Source organism: Nyctibius grandis, chromosome 9 (genome assembly GCF_013368605.1).
Source record: "Nyctibius grandis isolate bNycGra1 chromosome 9, bNycGra1.pri, whole genome shotgun sequence".
NCBI classification, from domain to species: Eukaryota; Metazoa; Chordata; class Aves; order Nyctibiiformes; family Nyctibiidae; genus Nyctibius; species Nyctibius grandis.
The window spans coordinates 39,191,251-39,216,999 of NC_090666.1; the positions used below are offsets into that span (position 1 = coordinate 39,191,251).

The 25,749-nt window shown below is 38.0% G+C and overlaps 1 protein-coding gene across 1 annotated transcript in view; it reads left to right on the forward strand.

Annotated features, from left to right (window-relative positions):
* ARHGAP15 (Rho GTPase activating protein 15) overlaps positions 1-25,749 on the forward strand; it is a 311,247-nt gene that overhangs the window by 21,795 nt on the left and 263,703 nt on the right. The window contains exons 2-5 of the mRNA XM_068408177.1: positions 8,282-8,356; positions 12,263-12,324; positions 17,126-17,213; positions 23,258-23,347. Of these exons, the coding sequence (XP_068264278.1) occupies positions 8,282-8,356; positions 12,263-12,324; positions 17,126-17,213; positions 23,258-23,347 (315 nt within the window). The remainder of the gene's footprint in view (positions 1-8,281; positions 8,357-12,262; positions 12,325-17,125; positions 17,214-23,257; positions 23,348-25,749) is intronic.

Genomic DNA, 25,749 nt, shown 5'->3' on the forward strand with positions numbered 1-25,749 from the left:
AGAAGCTTTTGTCCTCTACTAATTTTTATAAAAAGAATCCCTTGTTACCAAGTCGGGTTTTCTCAGTTATTATTTCAAAGGACAATGACACAAATTAAAATGGATCTTTGTTGAAATGACTTTTTTACTATCTACCTTTCTGGTGCCATTGTTTACCATGGAATATTTTGTGTGTAACGGTGTATATGGAATGTGCATTGAAGGTAAACAATTGTAGACAGGTCTGGATTTGGTTCACGCTGCTTTCTGTATTATCTACCTTTGATTTTTATACACTATGGCCACTGAGTGATGTGCAGTGCCCAAGGTAGTTTTAAGCTAAGTAGGATATCAGAAGCAGGCTAGCCTGGGAAGTGGTATAAATTAGGCTGTGCTCTGGCTCATGTGGCCACGGCTATGCTGCTCTGATGCTTGAGCCAGTTTGTTTCAAGTTAGCCCAGGTATCCCTCCACTGCCATTGACAACGTAGAGCATATTCTTACAGAAGAATCTTTGCAATTTCCCTGTATCATTCCATTTTGTATTTTTTTCCCCCAATATATTCCCCCCTGCCCTTGTACTTCTGGCACATATATGTCCACAGGTGTTATTAAGTGTAGGGTAGCATGTGGTGTCCATGCTTCAGTGCTATTGCAGAGGAAGGACTTCCTACAGGAAAAAAATGATCCCTTTCAGTATTTTGCAGGCTGCCCATCTAAGCCCATCATTGCCTGGCATCTACACACTAAGGGCAAGGATCCAGCGAACTTGTGAGTGGGCACCATGCCATCTGAACAGATGGGCATGGAAGTAGGCAGCCAGTAGACCATGTATGTGCATCAACTGTGGGTGTTGAGGGCAAGATTCCCAGTGGAGAATGTCCAAACAGCTGTCTGGCCTGAGCCAACATGCCTACAACCAAGCAAAAGTGCCATCCCTAAATCCTGCTGAGTTGGATTAACCTTCAAAAATAAAAATTGCTTCTGCAGTAGCATAAGGTGAGTTTTTTGGCTTGTTTAAATCCGAGAGAAAGAATTAGGTAGGCAGGATAAAGAGATGTATTAACGTAGAGTCCACTAGAGAGGACTGAGCATTTGTCTAGGAATACTAATAATATTGTATACAAGGGTATTTATATGGTATTTGGTAACCGATGACTTGCAGGAGTGTGACATCAATGTTAATTATGCTCTTTCTGTTAAGACAGTCCTCTCAGGAGAGACAGAGCTTTCGAGTGCATTTTTATTGTAGTGTATGTGCTGGATGTGATTTTGTACAGGCAGTTCTTCTGGATTTTTTACACATTTACTTATGAAGTTTTAATGATTTTTTTTGCTTGCCCCTCATCCTGGGAATACTATTCAGGGGTGCAATTTCAGGTCAGAGCTGCTGACACAGTTTGCTGTCGTAGCTGAGTTCTCATAGTTATTGTCTTTATTTTCCTAAGACCCAAAGGGGACATGAAAAGATAATCTACTGTTACTCTCTGTCTGTATTAACTTTGATTTTTACCTTTTATAGACATAACATCAAAGAACACATTTTTGCAGATGTAGATGTCAAAGAACGCCGAAATACTGATGTCTTGCATTTTTTCTTGCTGCTTTTACTCTGTATTTCCTCAATCATTGGTCCACTACTCATCTGTAATTTTACTAAAGCACCTGCAGTAGTTAAGATTAATATATTCTAATATCATGGGGAACCAAAAGCAACAACTGCATTATGAATAGAAAAAAATGAGTAGGCAATTTATAAATATATTTTATTTTATGATATTTTTGTGTATGCCTAGATGAATACCGTCACAGTGTGCACGTTGCTGTATTTTGTTACATATTACAGGTTGCAACAGAAAAAGCTAGTACAAATATTAAAAAAGCCTCACTTTAAATGTTCTTTTCTTGAATCAATTAGTATTTTATTTAATACAATTAAAGCATATTGAAGCTTTGAGACCAGGTTCCAATTTGATTTCCAGTTGGAAACCCTGAGGAATAGAGTCAACGCAGCTGTTGGTCCCTTTGTGATAGTTTGATCCCCAGGTACGTGAATCCGAGTGACCTGCAGTCAAATTTAGAGCAGCTTTAGGATTTTTTGAACTCATATGGGTGGTAAGAACCTTCTGTAGCTGTCTCCTCTTCTACATATGGTTTTGGCAGATCTCCTACTCCTGAAAAGACTAAAAATGAAGCCAACTACATCAGCTGGGACTCCCTCAAAGCAAGGATCAATTGGACAAATTTCAAAGTTCTTTTGAGTAGCTAGGGGAACAAAAGGGCTCTCACTCTAGGGAAAAACTGCTCCTGGGAAACAGCAAGACATGAATGGAGAAAATTACCTAGTGCCTGATGTAGGCTTATCCTTGGAGTTAAAATATTAGCCCAAACCGGATACCCCAAATTTGGATCATCCCTCCAACAATTTTGGGAAGGAAGGTGACATAGCTTTAAACAGACCGTGCTTTGTAATCAAACTTGTGATTATTTATCCTCTGATCACAGAGAATCAGTTCATCTTAGCACTGACTGAAATTTAAATTAGGATCTGAATAATTATTTTGCTCTTATTTCATGAGTGAAGCAGCTGAATAAATCGAGATACTCCTGTAGTAAAAGCGCCATGGTGCTTGTCTACAGCAAGTTCTGAAGCCAGGGAGCACGCCCACATGATTAAATTGCCTTCATATAAAATACCTACCTTCACAGGCTCGAATACGTAGGAGGACCCTCGCACTGTGGGAAAGGTCTATAGGATTCTGATTTATAAGGGAGCAAGAGGTCAAGGGAAGTAAAACCATTATCATTATTTTCACAGGCTCTGGAGATCTGAACTGAATACAGAGGGCAGTGTGCTCAAAGGGAGACATGCAGGGGGAATGCAACGCAATCCTGCTTTCTTTCCCCCCCCCCCCCCCCACTGACTTCAGTCTTCAGATTCTGCTGAGTGAATGTCATATGTGACAAACTCAAGCCTGTAAGGACTGTGAAGTGGTTTTCTTATTAAATGATGCATAGAGAGATTATCTGGTCTGCAGCCAGCGCACAAAAGCTCCATCCATGCAAGTTCCTATTCCCAAGCAAAGCGCTTGGTCACCTGTGTAGTAACGAGTTTTTGGGGGCCTGGGCATGAGAAGGGAGGGTCAGGAGCAAATGGGGGCTGGTGGGGCCAGGACTGAAACTGCACTTCTTGCTTCTCTCTCTCCCTGCAAGCCTTAGAAAAAAAGGCAGAGAGAGCTAATGTCATGTTATACTGCCTTGTAGTCTCCGTTACCTTTTCTTCTGAAGAAATGTATTTGGGGCAAGCAAGGAGGAAAAAAACAAAACATGTGGCTCTAACGTAACCCCCTGGAGGATGGTGTTAGGAGGGCTTCGGAGCAAGCCAGCAGCACCAGTGGTCACGGCTGCGGGAAAGGAGCCTGCTGGGACACGGGGAGCTTTCCCTGGGGCTGAACGGGGTCTTGGACTGAGCTGTTGCACAGCTCTAATGCACCGAGAGCATCCGCAACAGTGGGTCGAGGGAGGAAGGGGATAGCTCCTGCTGTCTCTTGACAGCCTCCGTTTCTTGAGGATGGACCGAAACCTCTTACCTGCTGAGATGACAAAGGAGCATCTCCAAGTGGGGAACCCCATGGGATTTTCTCAATGCCTTTCACAGCAGAAGAGAAACCATACCACAGCAGAGCTGTTTCCATATAATTTCTGTAGATAATGATGGACTCCCCATACTGCCTAAGACTGGATCTTTAAAACAAAACAAATGACTTGGAGCATGGCAGTGAGTGAAATGTTACCAGATTTTTCTCTCTCTTGCCTTCGCCTAGGTGTCTTTCAAGGGATGGGGTTATTAAGAAATGCTATAATACATTTTTGTTAAGTTTCTCTATCTAAGCAATTATGAGCTGTCACTGCAGTATGGGAGTGACTGGGAATGAAATGACCACAGACATCACTAAATCAGGTATCCCCCCTCCTTCTCTGTTGAGGGAATGGTTTTAACAAAAGTTTATGTGACTAGTTTGTACTTTTATTGCAAACTTTCAAGCTGCTACCAGTAAGTTCGATCCTATAAAGAATTGAGTGTTCTGGCCCTGATCCAGAAAAACACTCAGCCCATTGGAGAGTGCTTTGCTGGATCAGGTCCAGAGCAAAGCAACATGCAGGAGCAAGCACTCAGCAGTAGGGGTTTCTCTCTTTTTTGGGTATTTATAAAGGAATCTCCACACACATGACTGCAGTGTGGGTAGGATGAAACAAAACAATAATTAGACCCCATGAACACAGTGACATATTTTGGTAGAAATCTAACAAAACCTCCATGAGAACCTTCTCCTTGGTGGAGCAGTACAGTGACTGATGGAGAAAGAGCAGGTAATCATTGCAGGGTTTCTCATCCAAAGCAGAGCTCCACTGCACCAGGTGCTGCTTGTTTGAGCAAACCATAGTTTTCCCAGGCTACTTGTAGGTGATGTTTGTGGGTAAATAATCTGTGGCGAAATCTTGGAAACCACTTAGAAAGGTCTTACAATGATATTAGTTATTTAGGGATAGGAGTGAATTCAGAACGATGTTTCAGGAAATAATTCGCTGTTTGTACTTTGCACTAGAGCATCCATTCTGGGCCTTTTGAGAAGTGCTAGTTGGTTTTGTTAGGTTTGGCTGAAATCAAAAAGAAGTATGCTGCTTCTCGTTGACTAGATGAATTAGGTCAGAAATATGCTTGTAATGGGAAATAAAATCCAGATCAGTCCTCCAAGTCTCTTTTAAATCAACTCCACACTATTTGAAGAGAGTAGCAATGAGTTAGTCGTGATGAATTCCCAAGAAAGAGGGAGAATTTAAAGAACAAATGGGAACATAAGAAGAAATGAAATTAAACATCAGGTTATTGTATTTTACTTCATCAATGTTAAAACAGCAGTTGTCAGATGGTTGCCCCTTCACGCCAGGATACCAGGCATATGTAATGGAGGCTTTGCCTTTGTAGAAAGGATGATGACGGATTAGTGCTTAGATGCTGGAATAACTCTGGTAGGAGATGGATACCCTTTAGCTAAGGGAACGGAGGGGGGCCTGCTGAAGCTGAATTTAACAAAACCAGACTTGCCCACAGACTTGCAAGCGCTCGCAGAGTGGATTTTTAATGCTGCAGGTGACATTGTTGCTGACTGAAGAATGTTCATAAAATCAGAAAACTGCTGAGAAGCTGCCTTTCCCAAAAAGGGATCTCACGAACTTCCCCTGTAAATCTCTGCCTTTCATCATACCCTGGGAGGTGAGGTAGAGGACTTGTGACAGATATTATTTAGGTTTTTCTTCTGTTTATTAGGGTAATTGCATGGATATATAGAGGAAAAATAAAAATCTCGAAACATCTCCTTTATAGTCTGTCTATTAAAAACTGAATGAAAGAATGTAAATAATTGAGCCTACGCTTCCCTTTAAATATTTCGGTACACCACTGAAAATTGTGAGTATATTGAAACATGAGTATATTGACTGCTGTCACCCAGGTTCTTTTGCTAGGAACATTTTAACACTGAAATTAATACACTGTAAAGGAAGTGGTATGACATATTTTCAAATACTGCTGAATGAGTTAATTTAAGACCAAATTTGTATGGAGCCTGCTGGAAATGTATAAAATCAATCTTATTAAAGAATATATTGCCTCTGTTTTTCCTGAGTTTTTTCAAGCTGTTTTGATTCATTTTTTTAAAGTTCCATTCCTAAACCAAAAGGCTGGTAGAAATGAGTAAGAACTTTGTTGAAGTTTCCATTAATTCCATTTGTAAGCCAAATATTTGAGGTGTTTTTCCATAAGAGCTTGATCTTGGCTTACATAGCTGTGGATTTTAGTTGTATTTCTGCAACTAGATTCAGACTTTGGATCTTCTGGACTTTCTTGCAGGAGATTGCTCCTTGCTGGGCTGCAAAGTAGTGTAATTTCTTGTATTTTTGCCCTATAAGAGAAACACTTTTTTAGCAAAAGTATCACATTAAATAATCAGGAAGGAGGTCTATTTTTCTTCTTGTACACATGTAATTTTCCTTAATCTTCATTGTATGCAAAGTAGAAATAGGTTTTCAAAGCACATAATATCATCTATAACTGGAATTTAATCTTTTTCTTCTCCTTTCATATTTCCTGGAAATTTTAGTATTGTCTCTTTATTCTACTACCACTAATAATATGCTAGTACTGCTAAACCAGAACTTTTTACTATGTCCTTTCTTCATTTGGTTGTGGATGGATTTCCTGCTTCTGATATATTCTTTTTAGTGTGTATCAAATGCGAGCGTTTCTTTTGCTGATGCTCTGATCGCTGAACCAAAGACCAGACCGAAAGCTCTGATCGGTGCCGTGCACTTCACAAAGTTGCATATAGGGCCCTCAACAGACATGTGTGATTCCTGGAGAGAGCCGCTGAAAGTTAAAATAGATACTGTGGAGTAGTGGTGTGTCTTGTTATTTAATTTGGCTGAGTGCAGAATATATTTTAGACATCATTGCTGCGCAATGTGCTGTTGTACGTTAAGAAAGAATTAGAATGGGGGATCTGGGTAAGAAAGACTTTCTATGATCTAGACCTGAATAGTTCAGTTATACGTCTTGAGCACTATAGAGACTTCAGAGTTGTTAAACAGTAAAGATAAAGAAAAAGATAAATAGAATTAATTTATTTTGAATTTATATACATGCCTCTGCCTGCATTAATATTAAGTTCCATCCAAAATCTAAATAGGAAGGCTGTAATCTTAGAAGTTCTCTCAATAGCATCAGCAAATCATTCTTGTTTACCCTACATGCTAATAAAACAGGAACATGACACTCCTGAAAACAAGATTGCAAAATACAGAAAATGTGGTCTGACATTTTTTTTCTCCCCAAAGGAGGGACTGCCACTAACTAAAGTATTTCTTATGAAAGCTCGATTGCTTAAGATGCAGAATATTAAGAGAGAAAAACACTTTAGGACACAGCCATGTCACCAGCTGTTACTCACCCTTAATGAAATTGTTAAGTGATATTCTTCATAAATAGGTCAGAGAAACTTTTGAATTGTGAAGAATGTTTTATCTCTTTCTTTGAAATGTTTGTATTAAATTTAGAACTGGTAATTCATTATGCTCATTAGCTCTGACTAGGAGAGTAGAGCAATATCTAAGATATAGATTTCAAGGCTTAAAAATGTTAGTGCTTACAAATAAACATGAAAGTAATGTGTGGAGAAAAAATATGGGATCATAATATGTTTAACTGTTTTTTTGAGTGTGGCCCTCTGGATTAATTAAGAACATTTTCTATATTCAGACACTTAAATATAAACAGAATACATTATGACTTTCGGTTAACTCTGCTTTAATAGGGTAAAAGAGAATGCATTATGATGAATACAGTGGAAAGTAGTTGAGACTATATTTTGTTGTTTGCTTTTTGGCTTCAGTTAAGAGAGGAGATAATCACTGAATTTTATAGGATCCCAACTCCAAATTACATTATTATTGATTGTCATTGAATTTAAGCAGTAAAAGTTTTTAATATATACACACATACTTTGGGGTGACTCGTTGTTTATTGCAGATTTGTAAGGAAGTAAAATGCTGTCGAGCTCTGCCAAACCCTTCATTCATGCTGCAGCTTCTATTTCGTCTTAATCATTTCTGGTACAATATCATCTAATAATTTTCCAGAGTTAAGTCATAGATGGTGACACTACCTTCCTCCTGGAAAAGAGGGAACTGGAGGAATCAGGGACTCAGTCCTTGGGAACAGTTGTAGGATCAGAGTCCAGTATTGCTGCAACCTTCCAGACACGGAGAGATTAAAAATAAACTTTAAAGCAGTTTAAACGTACCTGGTATATTATGTGCTTGTTCCCAATTATTTTCTAGTTTCTTCATTGACTTGCTTTGTGGTCCTGAGGTTATAATTAACATCTTTCCTTTTTCTGTGAAATGGGTTTAAGAGTACCTAACCAGTTAAGCAATTTTTGAGATTCCTGACAGAAAAGTCATAATTTAAAATGGTTATTATCACTTGGTTAATTTTTAGGTAAATTTGCCAATGTGACATCACAAAAAACCACATTTATACCAGAGATGTTTAGAGTTTAATAGCTGAACATTTCAAATACACAGGGCTCAGAGGAACACCAGTTTTCACAGAAATGAGCCAGATTTCCAAAACTCCATCCAATGCATGCTCAGTAATTAATTTTTTTGGTCCATCTTTACCTGCATGTATTTGAATCCTCCCTGAATTTAAATTCTTTTTTTTTTTTTTTTTTTTTTTTTTTTAGGTAAATCGTCACAGAAGAAATCATTCCCAACATAACTTAACGCTTGCAGACATCATTAGTACACAGGAGCACACGGTAAGCAATTGCTCCATAGAACTGATACATCACCCTTCTTATTTTAAATGTTTATAATGTAAATGTTACACATGCTTTACTAAAGAATAAATACACAAGGCTTTGGATGCCTCAAGATGTTAAGGGATTTGAGGGACTTTGATTAATCAATAAAAAGAATAATTCTAGAAGGTACAAAGCAATTTATATAGCTTGACTTTGCTGTTAATTCAGTTGAACTAGACTGTAGTTTCATCAGTATTAATATTTGGTATAAAGGACTGCGACCATGTCATTGTCCTGTCTTTGCCCATACTAAGATGTTTTTAATATTAATATCAATTTTTATAAGTAAAAGTGATGACAAAATTTAACAAAATTTTCCTTGACATTAAAAGATTCTAGGGGGAATGAGAAACATGGAGATTTTTCTATTAAAAGAAAATGATATGCAAATACAAATTCATCAAAGAGATGTTGGTATCAGTAGTACTTTACCTACAAAAACTTTTCAGGGTTAGGTAGGTTCAGAAGCTTTGAATTCTTCTAATTAAGAAAATTATAGAACCTACATATGATATAGTGATAATTACTTTTCCTTATAGTTTCTAATACTCTTAGCTCATGAGTATATTTTTTTTTTAATTTAGAAACTCAAATATTTACACATACATACTCTCATCTTCAATATTATTCTAAAGAGCAAATTAAAAAAAAAAAAAACAACAAATGCAAACCCCAACAAAATAATTAATTTTTTTAAATTTCTATGCTAATTCTTCAGGGTATTTTGGGTCATTTTTTCAACCTTCCATATGTTGAAAAGGTGCAGGAAGGGCAGCAGCTTGACAACAAATGATGATATTTATTGAGACAGAAACAACACAGCATATCATTAAAATATATTTGGTATTATTTTTAATCTAATATCATCCATTTGCAGAAATATTGTAAATTGAACCTGAGCTGTCTTGGAAGTATTTTCTTGAAAGCAAGTAGAACACTAAAGGGGATATTAATAGATGTTAAACAAGGGGAATACAGCATCTCAAACAGAGGTTATAAAAATATTTGGCTCATCCTAGAAATCTTTATATTTGTCTTCGTGGTAAAGTTGTTTTGTAATTCTATAAATGCCCTTTACACTAATTCCAGATAAAATTGTGCACAATTTTATCAATTAATGAAAACCATGTTAATTTTTTTTAAAGACAGCACCTGTACTAATTCACTTAAAGCAATATATATGAAAGTTACTTTGCTTAGCACTGAGAGGTCTCATATTAACTGAAGATCTTGTATTTTTGAGCTGTTTAACTTTGAGCTGTTTAATTTTGAGCTGTTTAATTTAAAACAAATGGCAGATTTGAGCTACGTAATTTAAATCAGGATATTTTATATGCCCAACACTTGTTAGTGGATTTGATATTCTAGCTCTAGACAATTATAAGGAAAATATGACTAAGCAGCAGAGTTTTCATCTGGAAGGACATCCAATTTTTAACTTCCCAAAATGTGAGAATAGAGGTGATTCAGATCTGATGTTGAAAATCATATTTGCCTTTAGTTTTGGATTGGTTAAAATAACAACTTGGGATGGGTGTTGGGTAAACTTTGAAAGCATGAGATTTTTGGTCTGATTCAGAGAAGCAATCAACAGCTTGAATGGTTAGCCAATGCTCCTCCCAATTTCTGTTTCCAGATGGATAGAGATATTAAAAAGAATAACCTTTCTCATATGTTATTTGGCATCTCTGGCCCTGGCCAAGCACCAGAAGTTTTATGCTACAAAAATGAAGGGTTAGAATTGGAAGAAAAATATCAAAAGATATAAAATAAGTTTAATTTTCAAAAAAAGAAAAAGAAAAAAAAAAAGTAGGTGGAGATGGGGATTAAGTCTTAATTTAGCTCTCATAATTCACCCATCCATTACTAGATAAATAGTGATGTGACTCTGCACAATAATCCCTACATACTTTCTCTCTAGGTTTTCTATGGCAATGATATGCATGACAGGAATTTGCATGAGATAAGTACAAATTATAGGAAATGCACACATTAATCCTCATGTACCCATTTGAGAATGTCACCTAAATCATCGTCCACAGACCTACGGACCTTTTCATAGGTACAAACAGCTACGTACACAGCATATATTTCATTATGTGCTGTATACCAGCAACAGACAAAATCTAAGGAAATAAATATATTAAACTGTTAATATCATGATATTTTGTATAATCAAAATAACAGATATATTTGATTTAAAAATCCTTATGTTGCATGTTGAAGCATGTTTTATTGCTATTTAATGGCTTTGCAGACAGCAAAACTCTATTGAAATTGTTACAAAATCTCCTTGTGACACAATTCACTATAAGGGTCATGTGGAGTCACAGTATCCCAGTCAGGCACTGACTCAGTAGCTTTTGAAAAGAAAACCAGACCCACTCTGAAACACAGTTTTGCTTCTTTTCCCATTAGTGACACAATTGGGACACTCTTAGCTGATTAGATCTGATGAGATGGCAGGTCAATGGGTTTGGCTGAAGAGCAGTCATGTTGGTTTGTTTGTTTATTAACTTTTAAATATAAATTTACATTGCCTAAAAAAACTCCTATCCCAAATTGTATATCGCAGCTATACAAGAGTTGTTTCAGCAGATCATTGAATCACAGAATGGTCTGGGTTGGAAGGGACCTTAAAGATCATCTAGTTCCAACCCCCTGCCATTGGCAGGGACACCTTCCACTAGATCATAGAGAACCAAGTATCTGCAAGGGCCTCTGGCTTAAGGAAAGTGTGTGCAGAGATGTGGAGGAGCACAAATTAAGAGGGAGAAATGAAAACAAATGACCATGCCTAGGACTTGATTCTAATATCCCAAATCCCAAGTGCAACCTTGATACCCTGCAACCAGGGTCACAGCCTTATGTATACCGGCAGAGCCCTCAGCCTGTTCTGACACCACAGAAAAGGGACCAGGTTTCGGTAACAGCGACAGCAGAGTATGGGATCTCCAAAGGTGATATCAGGTTGCTAATATCGCATGCTGCTTTTTATAGGTAATAGCTACGGGCTTTGCCTTTTTGGGTGTATTTTGGAAAATGCAACACCACAGCTGTGCTTTCCCTTGTTTATAATTCCAGTTTCAGATTATGGCGAGAATTGACAGAACTGCTCAATTTGGTTTTCTGCCCCATACTATGAGATAATTTAGCTCAGCTGGAAACTTGAAGACAAGTTCTCCCTGCACATGGATGCACAAACCCCAGTGCAGTGTGATCTTTTAAGGGCTGTGAGGGGTGAGCGCCTCAATACCAGAGCTCATCCGAAAGGCAGCACCACTGAAAAGTGTGATGCATTTTAGTATCTTGCAGGAGCCTTGATTTGGTGCTGATTCAAAGCAAAATGTGGCACCTATGAAGGCAACGTAACTTTTCCTGTTGTACAGATATTTGATGTTTCTCTGACATTGGTTACCCCTAAATACGACTCTCTTTAGAATATAAGAAGCAAGAGGCTTCTACAGAAGTATGGTGTGTTCCTCATAGCTACTAATGAAACTCAGTATATGAAATGATACCTTGACATAATCTTGCAATATATTTTCAACTCGTTTTTTACTTATAGCTAGAAACTTTGCTTACATTAAAATGAATTTCTTCTAAATCAACAAATAGATTATTATTGGGCGGTTTTGAGGTTAATTCTGTGTACTAATTGACTTTAAACTTGAAAATTTGTTTGCACATTTTCGAAAGAACTGACTGTATCAGAAAAAATAGGTGACTAAACTGAGAATTAGTAATAAAATGCCCCCACAGTAGATTAGCTAGATGCAGACTCTCATGTGTGTACTAAGTGGATTCATTCATATGAATAAATGATATGGTTATGACATGTTTGTTTTTTTTTTCTTGTAGGTAGTGGAGAAAGAAGGATATCTTCTAAAAGCTAAAATAGCAGACGGTGGCAAGAAATTAAGGTATTATATCTGAACGTTACAGAACTTATCAGCTGCAAAATTCAGAGTTGATGCATGTTTAAGTATGTATTGCTACTTATAGCCAAACTGCCGTTGTTTTGGTATTAAGCCAATGTATGATTACAGTCCCAGAAACCAAGTGACGGGACCTAACAGGCTCACTGCATGCAATGAACATGTGTCGATGTTAGCCTCTATATTATATATATTTATACACATAAGGGCAACCTTAAGGCACCAGGCAAACCAATAATATATTTTCCAGCAGGCAAATTTTAAGGTTCAGAGTGTGTGTTTGAGGGGTCAAGGATGGGGTGTAGGAACCCACCATGTGGTGATGCCAAGACAAGATTATCAAAAGTGGTCAGAGCTTACTCACTCAGCACTGTTTGTGTTGAAAGTAATGTGAATATTAATACTACCTTTAATGGAAGGATTTGCTGTGGTTTGCTGTATTTAGAAGCCTGTAAAAGAGTAGCAGTGATGTGACCAGCACTGTATATTACCAGTGACAATGAGAGTGTAATGTGACATGTTACATTTTATGCCTGGAGAAAGGAGCCAAGTAATAAGTTCTCATACCTATATAGTGCTAAAGCATAAGGATCCTAGAAACGCTCGTTGAAAAGGGGGTTTGTAGCTCACCTAGTCCAGCCTCTCACTTGAAGCAAGAACCTTGTCACTGTTTGGCCAAGCGTGCTGCAGCTGGGGGCCATCAGAGACTGGTGTAAATGGCATTTTGGGAAAAGGCTTTGAATCCAGCAATACTCTGTTCCCCACTTCAGGCAGTGGCAGAAGCTGCTCTGCAGAGTGCGCAGAGCCTGGGCATCACCCGCGAAGGTGCCCAGACGAGGAGGGAGTTCTGCCTTCCCAGCACATCGGGTGCCCTTAGCACAAGGCATCTCCTCGGCTCGGCGCTGGGCGCAGGGAGGTCGCAGCGCAGCTTGGCCGCTCGCATTTTTAAACAGCTCTGAACAGGCTCGTGTTTTAACCAGCCTCGGAGACCGCGAGCACCGCTGCAGCTATGACGTGCTGCCATCAGGTGTCCGTTGGACAGAATGCAAAGGCGGCCGCAGCGCTCGGGGCTCCGCTCGCAGCCCCGCGGGTCGGGCGCACCTCGCTCCCCGGCTGTGGCTTGTGACCTTGACCCTAACCCTCTGTGGCGACCACGACCCTAACCTTCTATTGCGAAGGTTAGCAGCCAGTCTAGGCAAGTGATCGTCCCTCTGTACTCGGCACTGGTGAGGCCGCACCGTGAATCCTGTGTCCAGTTCTGGGCCCCGCACTTCAAGAAAGATGTTGAGGTGTTGGAGCGAGTCCAGAGGAGGGCGACCAAGCTGGTGAAGGGTCTGGAGGGTCTGACCTACGAGGAACGGCTGAGGGAGCTGGGGTTGTTTAGCCTGGAGAAGAGGAGGCTCAGAGGTGACCTTATTGCAGTCTACAACTACCTGAAGGGAGGTTGTAGTGGAACTGGGAGTCGGCCCTCTTCTCCATGGGCAACTAGCGATAGGACAAGAGGACACAGCCTCAAGCTTCGTCAGGGGAGGTTCAGGTTGGACATTAGGAAGAATTTCTTCTCAGAAAGGGTCATTAGACATTGGAATGGGCTGCCCAGGGAGGTGGTGGAAGTCACCATCTCTGGAGGTGTTTAAGAAAATACTGGACATGGCACTTAGTGCCATGTTCTAGTTGACATGGTGGTGTCAGGGCAACGGTTGGACTCGATGATCCCAGAGGTCTCTTCCAACCTGGTTGATTCTGTGATTGCGACCGTGACCCTAACCTTCTATTGCAACCATGACCTTAACCTTCTTGCTACATATGAATTCACACAACATCCTTCTTAATTCCAGATGGGTCTTCTCTGCATAATGATATTTCTGGCTCTTTACGCACGCAGAGGATGGGTGGTGGGGATTCATCTGTCTGCGTGCACTCTGGCTCACTCCTCCTTTCACTTACCTGAACTTGCTGTTCAGGGGCTGGAAGTGATTTATTGACTAACGTTGGTGCCACATAGCGAAAATTAGACTATTGTGAACAGACTCTTCCGAAGACCTTAAAAAGCTTATGTTGCTGCATGTATCCCATGAAATACAATGTGTGCCCATCTGTACAGAGCCTAATACACCTTAAAGCATTTTTAATTTTTTAATCTGACTGATGACTTTATGGACAATCTCATAAAAGCGTTGACTAGTTTATATACTTTTTAGGTCACATAAGTAATGAAGTTTTGATATTAAAATGTCACTTTTAAAATGAAACAACTCTAGAATAAAAGAACTAAGGAATTTAAATTTAAGGGAAAAAACTGTTCTTGCAGATAATACAGTGAAATTGAGTTGCATTCTCATAGCTTCTATAATTCCTATAGTTTCCTGCAGAACCACTAAATTTTCTTATTCCTGATGGAATTAAAGCATTGTCCCCTTAAAATTCAGAATGAAACTTAGATAAAACATCTCACCTGATATAATTTAAGAAATACTTATCATTGACTTTTTATTTCTTTGTTTTTGACGTCTTATTTCAAAACCACAAAAAAAACCCCTGGGTTTATTTATTTTTTTTAAATGAGGTCCAGATTGAAATGAAATATTTTCAAATCTTGGCACACTTCTCTGTTAGTTTGAGGAGAAATTTGAATGTTTTAAGAAGATTGCACACAAGTCTGGGACCCCAGAATGCAATTGCTGATTTATATTTCTCAGTTAGAAAAACCTGCCCCATAAACAGCTGGAGCAAGCAGCATTCTGGCTGGTAGCAGTGGCCATGACACAGAAATATTCCTCTCCATAGCTAATGTCAAGTGCTTGGTGTGAGTTGGGTACTGAATCTAAGCTGTGTCCCAAGGATTTTAATCCTTTGGTAATCCATATCTATCCAGGATATCCAACCTGTAGGAAAAATCTGTTTAAGCCAGCACACAGCATGCTTGGCCACTTACTCCCCTGTCCACTTGCAATACCTTTTATGAGTAGGAAAAAAATAAGAAAATTAAAAAGAACTGGAGTACTTACCAATAGACAACTTGTACTCGCTAGCTTGATGATGATTCTCAGCTACAACACTCGTTTCCTAAAGATAATTTAAAAAATAAGTAGCTGAGATTGACCTGTTCTTAATGCCAATATGCACAATCCACAGCTATGTCCATAGTTCGTGTTAGTTAAGGATGCAACTTTATAGTGGTAATAAATTTAGCTGAAAATTTCAATGACTTACAAACAGTCATGGGGAAATATTTGCTAGTGATGGTCAGGTACTTTCTAAACCCCTGCTGTTTTTTTTTTCTCAATGTCTCTCTCTATTTTTTTCCCCATTAACATGGCATAAAAAATACAGATCTATTTTCTTCAGACATATTCATCTCCTCTACAGAGACTTTCTTTCGCTGTTGCCTCTTGTTGGCTGTATTTTAGGGATGATCATTAGATCATGCTGAGTGAAATCTCACCCACACTGAAGTGACGGCAAGTTCCTCTGATAATGTCAGTGGCGTTAGGGCTTCACCTGTAATATTCTTATGCTCCTTAAGCTGATGATTGGAACATATTTAAAAGAAAAGTCATTAGTAGAAAAACTGCCTGTTGTTATGCCTGATGTGTAGTTTGATGGGATATTGAGTGCAGCAGAGCTTTGAGATGGATCTGGAAGTGAGCATCACAAAGAAGACAGGCTTTAAAACTCAACCAAACCAGGTTTTGCTAGAATAAAAAAATGAGTGTGTTTGAGTTATTTAGAAATATATAAACAGAGAAAACTCAAAGTGACTAGGGAAGAGAGAGGAAAAAGTGTTTCTAACAGCTCCTTCGTGGGCCCTCCATGTCCTTACAGGCAGCTCCCTCCGTTTTAACACACTGCAATGCACACGTGAAGCAGCCTGTTTATCATATGCATTTTCAAGTTTATTCTAAAATGTTCAGATTTGTGATTTGCATTCACATAAAGAAAATAGTGGGTTTATGAGTATTTTTGTAAATATCAGGTGTTATGACCCTCAAATCAGAGGTTCAAACTTGAGAATTGCATCTAAAAATAGTTTTCTATCAGACCAGATCTACTTGTTTATGATTATGTTGTGATTTGAAACATCACATTATATGTAAAATATATAACAGCATTTTCTTCTGAGTTGATTATTATGTTCGTCTGCGTCAGGGGACGCTGTTTCACATATCCATGTGTATTTTGACTTCTCTCGTACCCCAGCAGTTTGCTAGCTCTCTAGAGCTGTACCATGAACTCCTGATGTTTAACGGTTACTTAAACCTCTCTCAGATATCATTCTCATCTTCCTTGCTCTGCTGTAAATTTCTAATTTAGGGAAAGGGGAAAGTATTTGGAACCTTTCAAAATAGACCCGTTGCTGAGCTTTGTATAGTCAGATTGAAATTACATTTTTCCTTCTCAGTTCTGTTTTAAATATCAGTTACCAGAAGAGCACCAGTTATTGGAGCCCTCTAAGTGTAGGTCATCTTTAAGCATGTGTGATTAATCCCACTGTTTTCCTGTGGTTAAGGTGTCTTGGTGGAAAAGGAACATAGATAAGCTTTAAAGCAAGAATGAGAAGAAAGGAGGCCTTCAAGCTTTGTTGGGTCACATCCAGGCATAATTGGGGTGGTGCAACTCCATCAATATTGGTGGAAATGCGTTGCTGATACTGACTTTAGACCATTTTTGTTTCTGAAATGAAATAACTAAAAACCAAGTCTACAAATGGAGCATCTTTTACCTCCTGCTTGCATGCCTTGCTAATTTTTCCTTTTTCAAATTTTATTTTATTTTTATTTTTAAGGAAAAACTGGTCCACGTCCTGGATTGTTCTCACAGCTCGGAAAATGGAATTCTACAAAGAATCCAAGCAGCCGGCGCTGGCCAACCTGGTAGGCAATCAACCATCCAATACCCTTGGCTTCCTTGCAACTATTATTTCAGTATAAAAAGTTCAGTGTTTACATAAGACAAATTTAGACTGAGCTGGCAACCTTCAAAGGTTTGAGAGCAGCTGAAGGAAAATGCCTTGATAAACTTTTAATCAGATGTAGTGTATGAGAAGAAATAGGACTTAGCATGTCCTTTATTAAGAGGTGCATTTTGAGAGTAATTGCAAAGTGAGACAAATGGTGAGTGACTATCCAGTAATGTGAAGGTAACACTTTAAATTAAGGTGCCATTTATAAATGCTTTATTCTTATTTATGAAAATGATCACTAAATGCAGCTACTTTCTCAAATAATGTATTATAAAGTATGTTATAAAATGCATTAGTAATAAATGCTTAACAGATGATGCGATGAGAATCTGTTGCGAAGGATATTGTGAGACGTAAATTGTATTAAACCATGTATGTGCATCTTTAATACATGAATTTAAGTTATCTACCATCCTATAAAGTGGCTTATACATTAATAAATAATAATAAATTATTTATAAATGGCACCTTAATATAGGGTGTTACCAAAGCAGAAAACATTATAAGTTAGCAAAGTGATTTTTTTATCGTAGCACAAATGTGACATCTACCATATCCCGCTAACCTTCCTGAATATTTCTATGACTCCATCTAATGCAGCTAATGCAATTTCTGTAGCCTATAGTTACTACAAAGTGAAATTTGCAGTACCTTTTTATTGTGCCCAAAGGAAAGACTACTCTTCTTAGTTTCCAGAGCTGTGACAGCTACATTGTGCAAGCAATAGTGGCACGTATCCCTTCAGTGTTGGTTACTGCCGAGTTTGAGCCTACGAACCTGAATGTGGGCAACAAAAAGGGAATTCGGTAAATGTGTGACACTGTGGGCAGCGAAGGGACAGGTTTGACAAAACCCTGTTGTGAAAGGCTCTCAAGGCCTGATCAAACCTGCCAAATCTCATTGGCATGATGAGTGGCCACAAAGGTGCTCTCTTTGGCAGGAGTCACAAACAATAAGCTATTTTTTTCCATGGCAGGTGATACAAACCTTTTCTTCTATATATTCGTGATCTACCAATGCCACCTGCTATAAAGTCAGCTTTAAAGAACACCTTTTCATGCATTGCTTTTTTGAAAAGAAGATGAGGGTTGCAGAATAATAAAAATAGATGAAACAATAAAAGCAAGTAAAGGATGAAATCTGGTACTTTCTGCTCGTGTTTATCCAGTACAGCTGGAAAATACTACTTTTCCGAAGCCATGAAAACACTACAGCTTGAATTAAATTTTTTTTCAGAATCATCTGTTTTCCTTAAAGTTGAATTAGATGTTATTTAAAAAAAAAAAGTCTCAAGTGAACTTCTTAGAACTAATCTTATAACTTACTAGCTATCTTACACTTCTACCTGCTACCTCTTCTCTTCATTTGCAAGCACTCACCCAAATCCCAGGAGCGAAATTCGGAGCAGGCATTCAACACACAGGAGACGTGATTTTGCTCTGAGACTCCTCCACATGGTTAAAATTCCCATTGGCTGTTTAAGGATTTAGATGCTAAAGTAGACTTGCCTGGAGAATATGGCTGTGGCCCAGATCTCAATCTCTTTAACTCAAAAAATTAAGATGTGTTATGAGAAAGGATCTTCTAGAAGTCAGTCCCTTTCCCTGAAGTTTCACTTCATCCCCAGTGCTCACAATAGGTGAGATAACATCTACTGCCTCCTGTGCTAGGAAGAGCACAGATATATTGATCCCATATTTTGCTCATTATGGGGAAAAAAAATAGTGTTTGTTTTTCTTTTTTATTCCGTGCTAGGTCCGAACACTTGGGGCTGTGAACTCAATGTTCACTAGGTGAGAAAAAGCTGTTAAAGTTACATTTTCTGTCTATTGCCTATAATGTATATGCAGTGGTAAATAAACAAATTGAGTAAAGCCTAAAAAAACCAAGAGCTGTCAGTATTCAAAATCTTACAACCCAATTTCCTAACCCCAAATTTCACACATCAAGAAAAGCTAAACCGGCATGTTGATCTCATCTGATAAAGCAAATGCAATGCTTATTTCCTTTGTAAACCATTTAACCAGATGTAATTTTGATAGTGGAAAGGAAACAATACAAAAAGGATTCATTAGGAATCATTTGTTTACTGATTTAATTTTTTTTTCCCAGCTGTAGTTTACTTTGGAAAAAGGGGAGCTCAACCATTAATTAAACAATGTAACAGGCAATGTTCATTCACGATAGTATGACTTATAACAAAGCATTTGTATTGTTAGCAGGAAAATTATGTGACTTAACAAAAAGATTAATGTTCCTTTGTATTATAAAGATATTAATTCATTAATTATTAATTATTAAATGCTGTACATGAAGTGAAAATTTAGAATAAGACAGCATCATTATAAGAGGAATGATATTTCACAATAAGGCAACAGGAGAGAGGGAAACGAAAGCATATTCTAACCATACCTCTTTTTCTGACAATAGGATAAAATCTAGAGGTGATTTAAAATTATATTTACCAAAAGCTTTAATAATATTTTAATACAAAGAACTAGTAAAAGATAAAAGGATTTTTTGTTGTTCCTTTGTAGATGTAGGACTCACTATAACAACTTTCCTATTGATTCGCACGGAGAAGACTGGGATCCATAGCTTTCTGGTGAAGCTAGTGGCAATATCTGGTAGTATTATTAGTAATAGTTAGAGCACAACAATTAAAGCACACAGAGGAGAGATCCAGAAAATGAGCGTGTTTACAAATATTATTGAAAACACATGTTTGAGTCCCATGTAAATAAATCTTTATCTTTTACTGCTGCCTTGATCATTTGATCATACTTTTGATATACTTTTTTTTTTTTAGCATTCATATGAATACAACTTGCACTTTATTTTAAATTAAGGACATTGTGATCTAACTGTATCACAGCTCCATTCCTTCTACCATCGTTAAATTCTGTTATCAGTTGGTCTTTTTAACCAAGAAAAAGTGGTCTGTGTGTTCCCTCAGATAGTTTATTCAACAGAGGTTGTTTTAACCTCAGGTTATTAGCCTATTTGCAAAGTAATTTAGTGAGTGAAAACGCTGCTGAAATCCATATTCATGTTTAGGAAGATTTCATTGTAGCAGACACTTGTATCATTTTACAGCATAACCCCCTCCAACAACGCTGATATAACATAATTGCTCTGACTGCAAAACACAAAGCAAGGACTCAGAGTGCTCAGGCTTTCCCAGTGACCTTACTTACTCTCTTGCAGTGTCTCAGGGTGATGCATAAACTGGAAAACAAACTGTGTAACAGGACAATGTTTAGGCCAGAGTGAATTTCTAGGCAATTTTCCTGGGGCCCCTATGGGTTTAAGCAGGGCTTCACATCGTGTGGAGCTCCCCGGATGCAGAAGAAGGGCTGATGCACACGATGGACAGTTCCAGGCTTGATGGTTCTGAATGGTTTTGCATGTAGTTTCCACCAGAAGCTTCATATAGTAGGCCATACCCAGGAGGCTTGTATGGTGTTCACAGACACCTCATATCCCATCATGGGCAGAATTGCTAAATTCTCCAAAGGAGTTTTCCAGTGGATTATTGTATATAGTGGAAGGGTGTTCATCTTCCCAAAACCGTAGCTTGCATCCCGTCCTTTCTGAAAAGGGACATGCACATATTTATACTTTTCTTCTGTTTGTTACAAAAACAGAGCTGTAAATAAACTCCAGGTTACTACAGGAACAACGAAATTAAACTGTGTGTGCACTGAGTGCACAGAGCAGTCCAAGTTCTGCTGCTGCATACATTTTTGTACAATCATAGAAATTAGAGACAGTAAAATCCTACTCCATCTTCCTGCAAAACTTCCCTGGGCTTTCCGTTGTTTTTTCTCACTTCAGTGTGAAATATCATGGCAGTTTTCCTGAGGAAAATATTCTGTAGCCCAGTATCCTTCACTATCAAGAAACTATTTCCTGTTTCTTTGTCTACGTTTTAATCTTTTCATCTCATTATGTGTTTCCAAAATTTCTCGACTCTTTCTGCTGGTGGAATAAAGCTGCCCTTCTTTGTAAAAGTATTTTCAGACTCAAACTATTCTTTTTGGGCAATTTTTTTCAAAGAAAGTAAGGTGACCCGCTTTGACAAGGCTGTGTTCTGTGTTCCTGGTGGGTTACAGAGCTACTTGCTCTGTGCAAGTGCAGACTCGCTCTTTGCATTGAGTCCTGGGGAGGAAACTTCCCTGGGGGCTCTCCTGGCCAAGGAGAGTGATCTAGTCAAAGGAGACACCATAGCCCTGTTTTTAAAAGTGCAGTACTGGAATACTGAAAGTTCAGTTGTGTTTTGTTTGTTTTTTTTTGTTTGTTTGTTTTTTTGTTGTTGTTGTTGTTTGTTTGTTTTGTTTTTGTTTTTTTTTTCCTATTTGAGTATTTCTTTGTGCTAATAGACTGGTGTGTGTTTGGGTTTTTTTCAGCTTTGTCACTTTTGCCATGCAAATATTAACTGATTAAATTTCACAACTTCTGTGTCAAATCAACTAGCAATACTGCAGTTTTGATCTGTTATTAAAGTTCAGAAAGATTAAGTCCTTGTCGGAGGCCAGGCAGGAAGTCTGAGGCAGAGTTGGGGGGAAAAAATTCCCAACCCTACTCTTCCAGTGGTTTAGCCACAAGAACATCCTTCTGTTTTGAGTAGCATGTTTTTTCTATTAAAAAAAAAAATAACAAAAAAGAACAAAGACACATGGGACCATCAGTTTTAGAGGAGCTGAACCATGGTGGTTTTATGGTTTGGCAAATGGAGAACATACCTATAACTCCAGTACTGAAAAATACCAGAGACTCTGGCTGCAAATTACTTGACCAGGATATCTTACTCTGCTTCTTTTAACCTAAATACGTCCTTTTCTACCCATCTCAAAAGCATCATTTTTTTTTTTAGCCTTTAATAAGAACATCAGAGAAATTCAGTGAGCAATCTTCGGAACGCTGATTATGTGGTTGATGCTGGACTGACCACTGTTAACTTCTATTAAGTGTCTTATCTTTATCACCAATGCCATTTTTTAAGGTAAAATGGTTTAAGAACAACAGAGCAAAAAAGATGCATCAATCTTATTAATTAAGTTATATGGATATTACTCCATATCTTACCCAAAAGGAACTTATCAGTGCTTTATACTGTTAACAGCAGTATTTTTATTATTGTCTGGGATGTGCAGCAACCTAATCTACAAAGGCTACTCTAAACTACGAGGGATTTGCCAGAACTGCTGCATAGGCAGAGTCCCTGGAGAAGGAGCTTAGATAGCAAATGAGGATTATTGTGCTTTACACCAACTCCCAGCAATGTAAATGATACAGGCAAACAAATCTGCTCTTTGAATTATTTGCATCCATACGGAGGAGCCAGGGAGGCAGAGCTGTGTCACTCGGGGATGCACGGGCTGACATTGCGAAGTAGCGAACTGTGTGGAGCTACCCTAGTGCTGAGATCTTTGAGTGTCACACATGCCCTTGAAGCCTTTTTTTAGGAGCTAGAAGTGATAATTTGTTTGGAGAAACGAGATAGCTTGTCTTACAGATACAATATATGTTCTTATCTAATTTCTGTCCTTTCCAGCTACATCAGTTTGAATTTGTATTTGAAAAACCCATAAAACTTTACCTTTAAACTCAATGGCTTTTCAAGAGGTTTTGCAAAGTAAGCATTTATAATATGTGGTCAATGTGTATGCATTTGTGTTTTGATCTATTTTGTTATGTTGGACTGATTTTTAAACCATCTAATTGTTTTTAAAATTATGTATCTAGCATAAGAACCTTATTTCTGAGTTAAGACACCTTAGGAGTGGTTATTTAATAAGACCAGGGAATAATGAACTCTTTTCAGTAATACCAACAGCTGTGCTACAATAATCTGTCACTGGAATTTGATCTATTCTTGTTTTATCTGATAACTGTCCCCACTTGTGAAAAGTCAGGCTATATTCATGGTTGACTTTTTTTTTTTCTTTCCAGAAACCGGGATATAAACCTGAGTGTGTAGATTTGTGTGGTGCTCGCATTGAGTGGACCTCAGAGAAATCCAGCAGAAAGAATGTCTTTCAGGTAAGAGGCAGTCCATGCATTTCATTGCTCATTTGAGTATAAACTCTGTTAAGAGGTAGGTTTTATTCCCTCAGTTTTAATAACTAGAGACTTAATACAACGTTTTTCTTACGAATACAGGAGTGTAACTTTTTATCAAGCATCAGTTTACTATTTTTCTAAGAGAAGGATTTCTGATGACTGAGTCTCCTAAACACATGAGAACCTGTTGATTTATTGATTAATACTCTATATTCAATTTGTTTTTAAAACTTAGTAGGTAATTGCTTTGGGTTCAGGCCTAGAATCTTGACCTAAAGGACTTCCATAAACACAACTTCTTGAAACTGCTTATACAAGCATTGCTCCAACACAGTGTGGTTATTCTGTTTATTTTTATTGCTGTTCAGGGTCCTCAGACGGTGATGACCCAGGTTCATTTCTGGAAGGGGAGGGAAGGATTTTAAAAGCTTGCCTCTGTCAGAGCCAGCGTAGAAGGACATGTATTTCTCATAGGACTATTCTTCATTGATGGAAAATAATATTATTTAATTACTTCATCTCAATCCCATTGAATTGAAAGGGAGGATCAAGGCCCAAGAAGATGAAAGGATGAGAAAAACATTACTGTAAGGTTAACATTCCAAGATCTAGGGACTAAAGTAGTTTATTGCAACATCTTCAGGTTTTGGACATAATCCTGCTCCCATGAATATCAGTAGAAATGTTTTTTTTTTTGTTTCACTAAAAGTTGCATCAAGCCACATCAAAACATTATTCTCTGTGAACTGAATTGTTTCCCAGAGTTCTAACATTCAGAATTTTTAACAATACAAACAATAAAGGGAGGAGAGTTGCAGAAGGGAATGTGTCGGGGTCAAGATACTGTTAGTTACCAGATAGTCCTTTGGCATCATCACCAATTAAACATGCTGGAGGAACCAACAGTGCCTGGGTCTGGAGTTTGAGGAAAAAAAACCCACTACAGACAAAAATCCTCTAAGGGACTGTACATGGCTTCTTGAAAAGAAACTTCTTTAGGTCAATTGTGTTCTACAGAGACTTTTTCAAGGTTTGTTTTTCTAGACATCTTTCTAAAGCACATGCAATATTTAGAAATATTCCTCTTCTTCAAGAGAAATGAGACTTATACTTTTATACCCCCCACATCCTTCAGGTTGTCTTGAGACAACACTTGGAGCTTTGTCATTTCCTAGGTATTTTTAGAATAAATATTTTGGTTTTGCTGTCAATCTTCAGCTTTTTCACTTGGAATGTGATTAAGTATAACCTTAGCCTTCACTCCTGCAACCCCCTGAGCACATTGACAAGTCTTCTGAGCTTCTAGGGTTTATTTCTCATTTTGCAGTAAGCAAAATTTCTGTTTGGAAATGCATATTGGAGTGGTGATTCATTGCAGTTAATACATTTCCAATGTAAAGACAAAAGCAGCTCTGTTATTGATTTATCAAACTGGTTGTACGAAGACTTTGCAATGCATTTTCTTCTCACTTCTGTTAGTGTGAGGTGTAACTCCCCTGAATCAGAATAATGTGAGAAAGGGAACTCATGCACTACTGTTTGAACCCATTAAAACGTGTCTTCATCAAGCCAATAAGTGAGTGGGAGAGACATTAAGAAGTAAAAGCATGGGAGGAAGGACATATGTTAAGACACGTTTTGAAAAGGGATGGAGTATTGTTTAGACAGAGAGCTACAAGAAGATTATGCCAGATGGTAAGAGCGAAAGAGGAGAAGGCTTTGGCATCAGTAGTGGTGACATTTTGGGAAAGGAAAGGACTGAACGAGACTGGTGCTACACGAGCAGATAGAGTGGGAAGGGGACTAGAGAGAGCGCGAAGATTTATGAGATAGTCTGGAGGGAATCCAAGGCGAGTTCGAAAGCGGAGAGGTCAGTTTGTACCTGGATACTGAGTATTTCAGGAAACGCTTCTGATGATCTGCTTATCCCTAGCGGGTGGGAATAAGATTGATAGTATGTGTCTACTTATTCATAGATCTGTTCAAATGAAAAGAACATGGGTGATTTTTTCAATTTTTTTTTGTTCTGACCTAAATATAGATGAATTGCATTGCCATTTGATTAAATACATTAGTTGCCTAACTCTGAAATGATCAGAAATAAGTATGCTTATATCTTCAAAGCATGGCAACAAAGCGTGGTTGGTGGGGTTTTGTTTCATTGCTGTCTGAATAACAAAACATTATTTTCTGATTCGAACAGAGCAATGGTTTCTTTCTGCTAATGTGTTGTACCAGGAGTAGATGCAGAATTTTGAGTTTGATTTAGCCTGGGTGCTCAATTTGAGTTCATGAATTATAGATTAGAAATAGAAAATGACTATTGAGATTTTGGTTTGAAGAAAAAGAAGGAAATTTTGAATTTAAAATCTAAGCATATG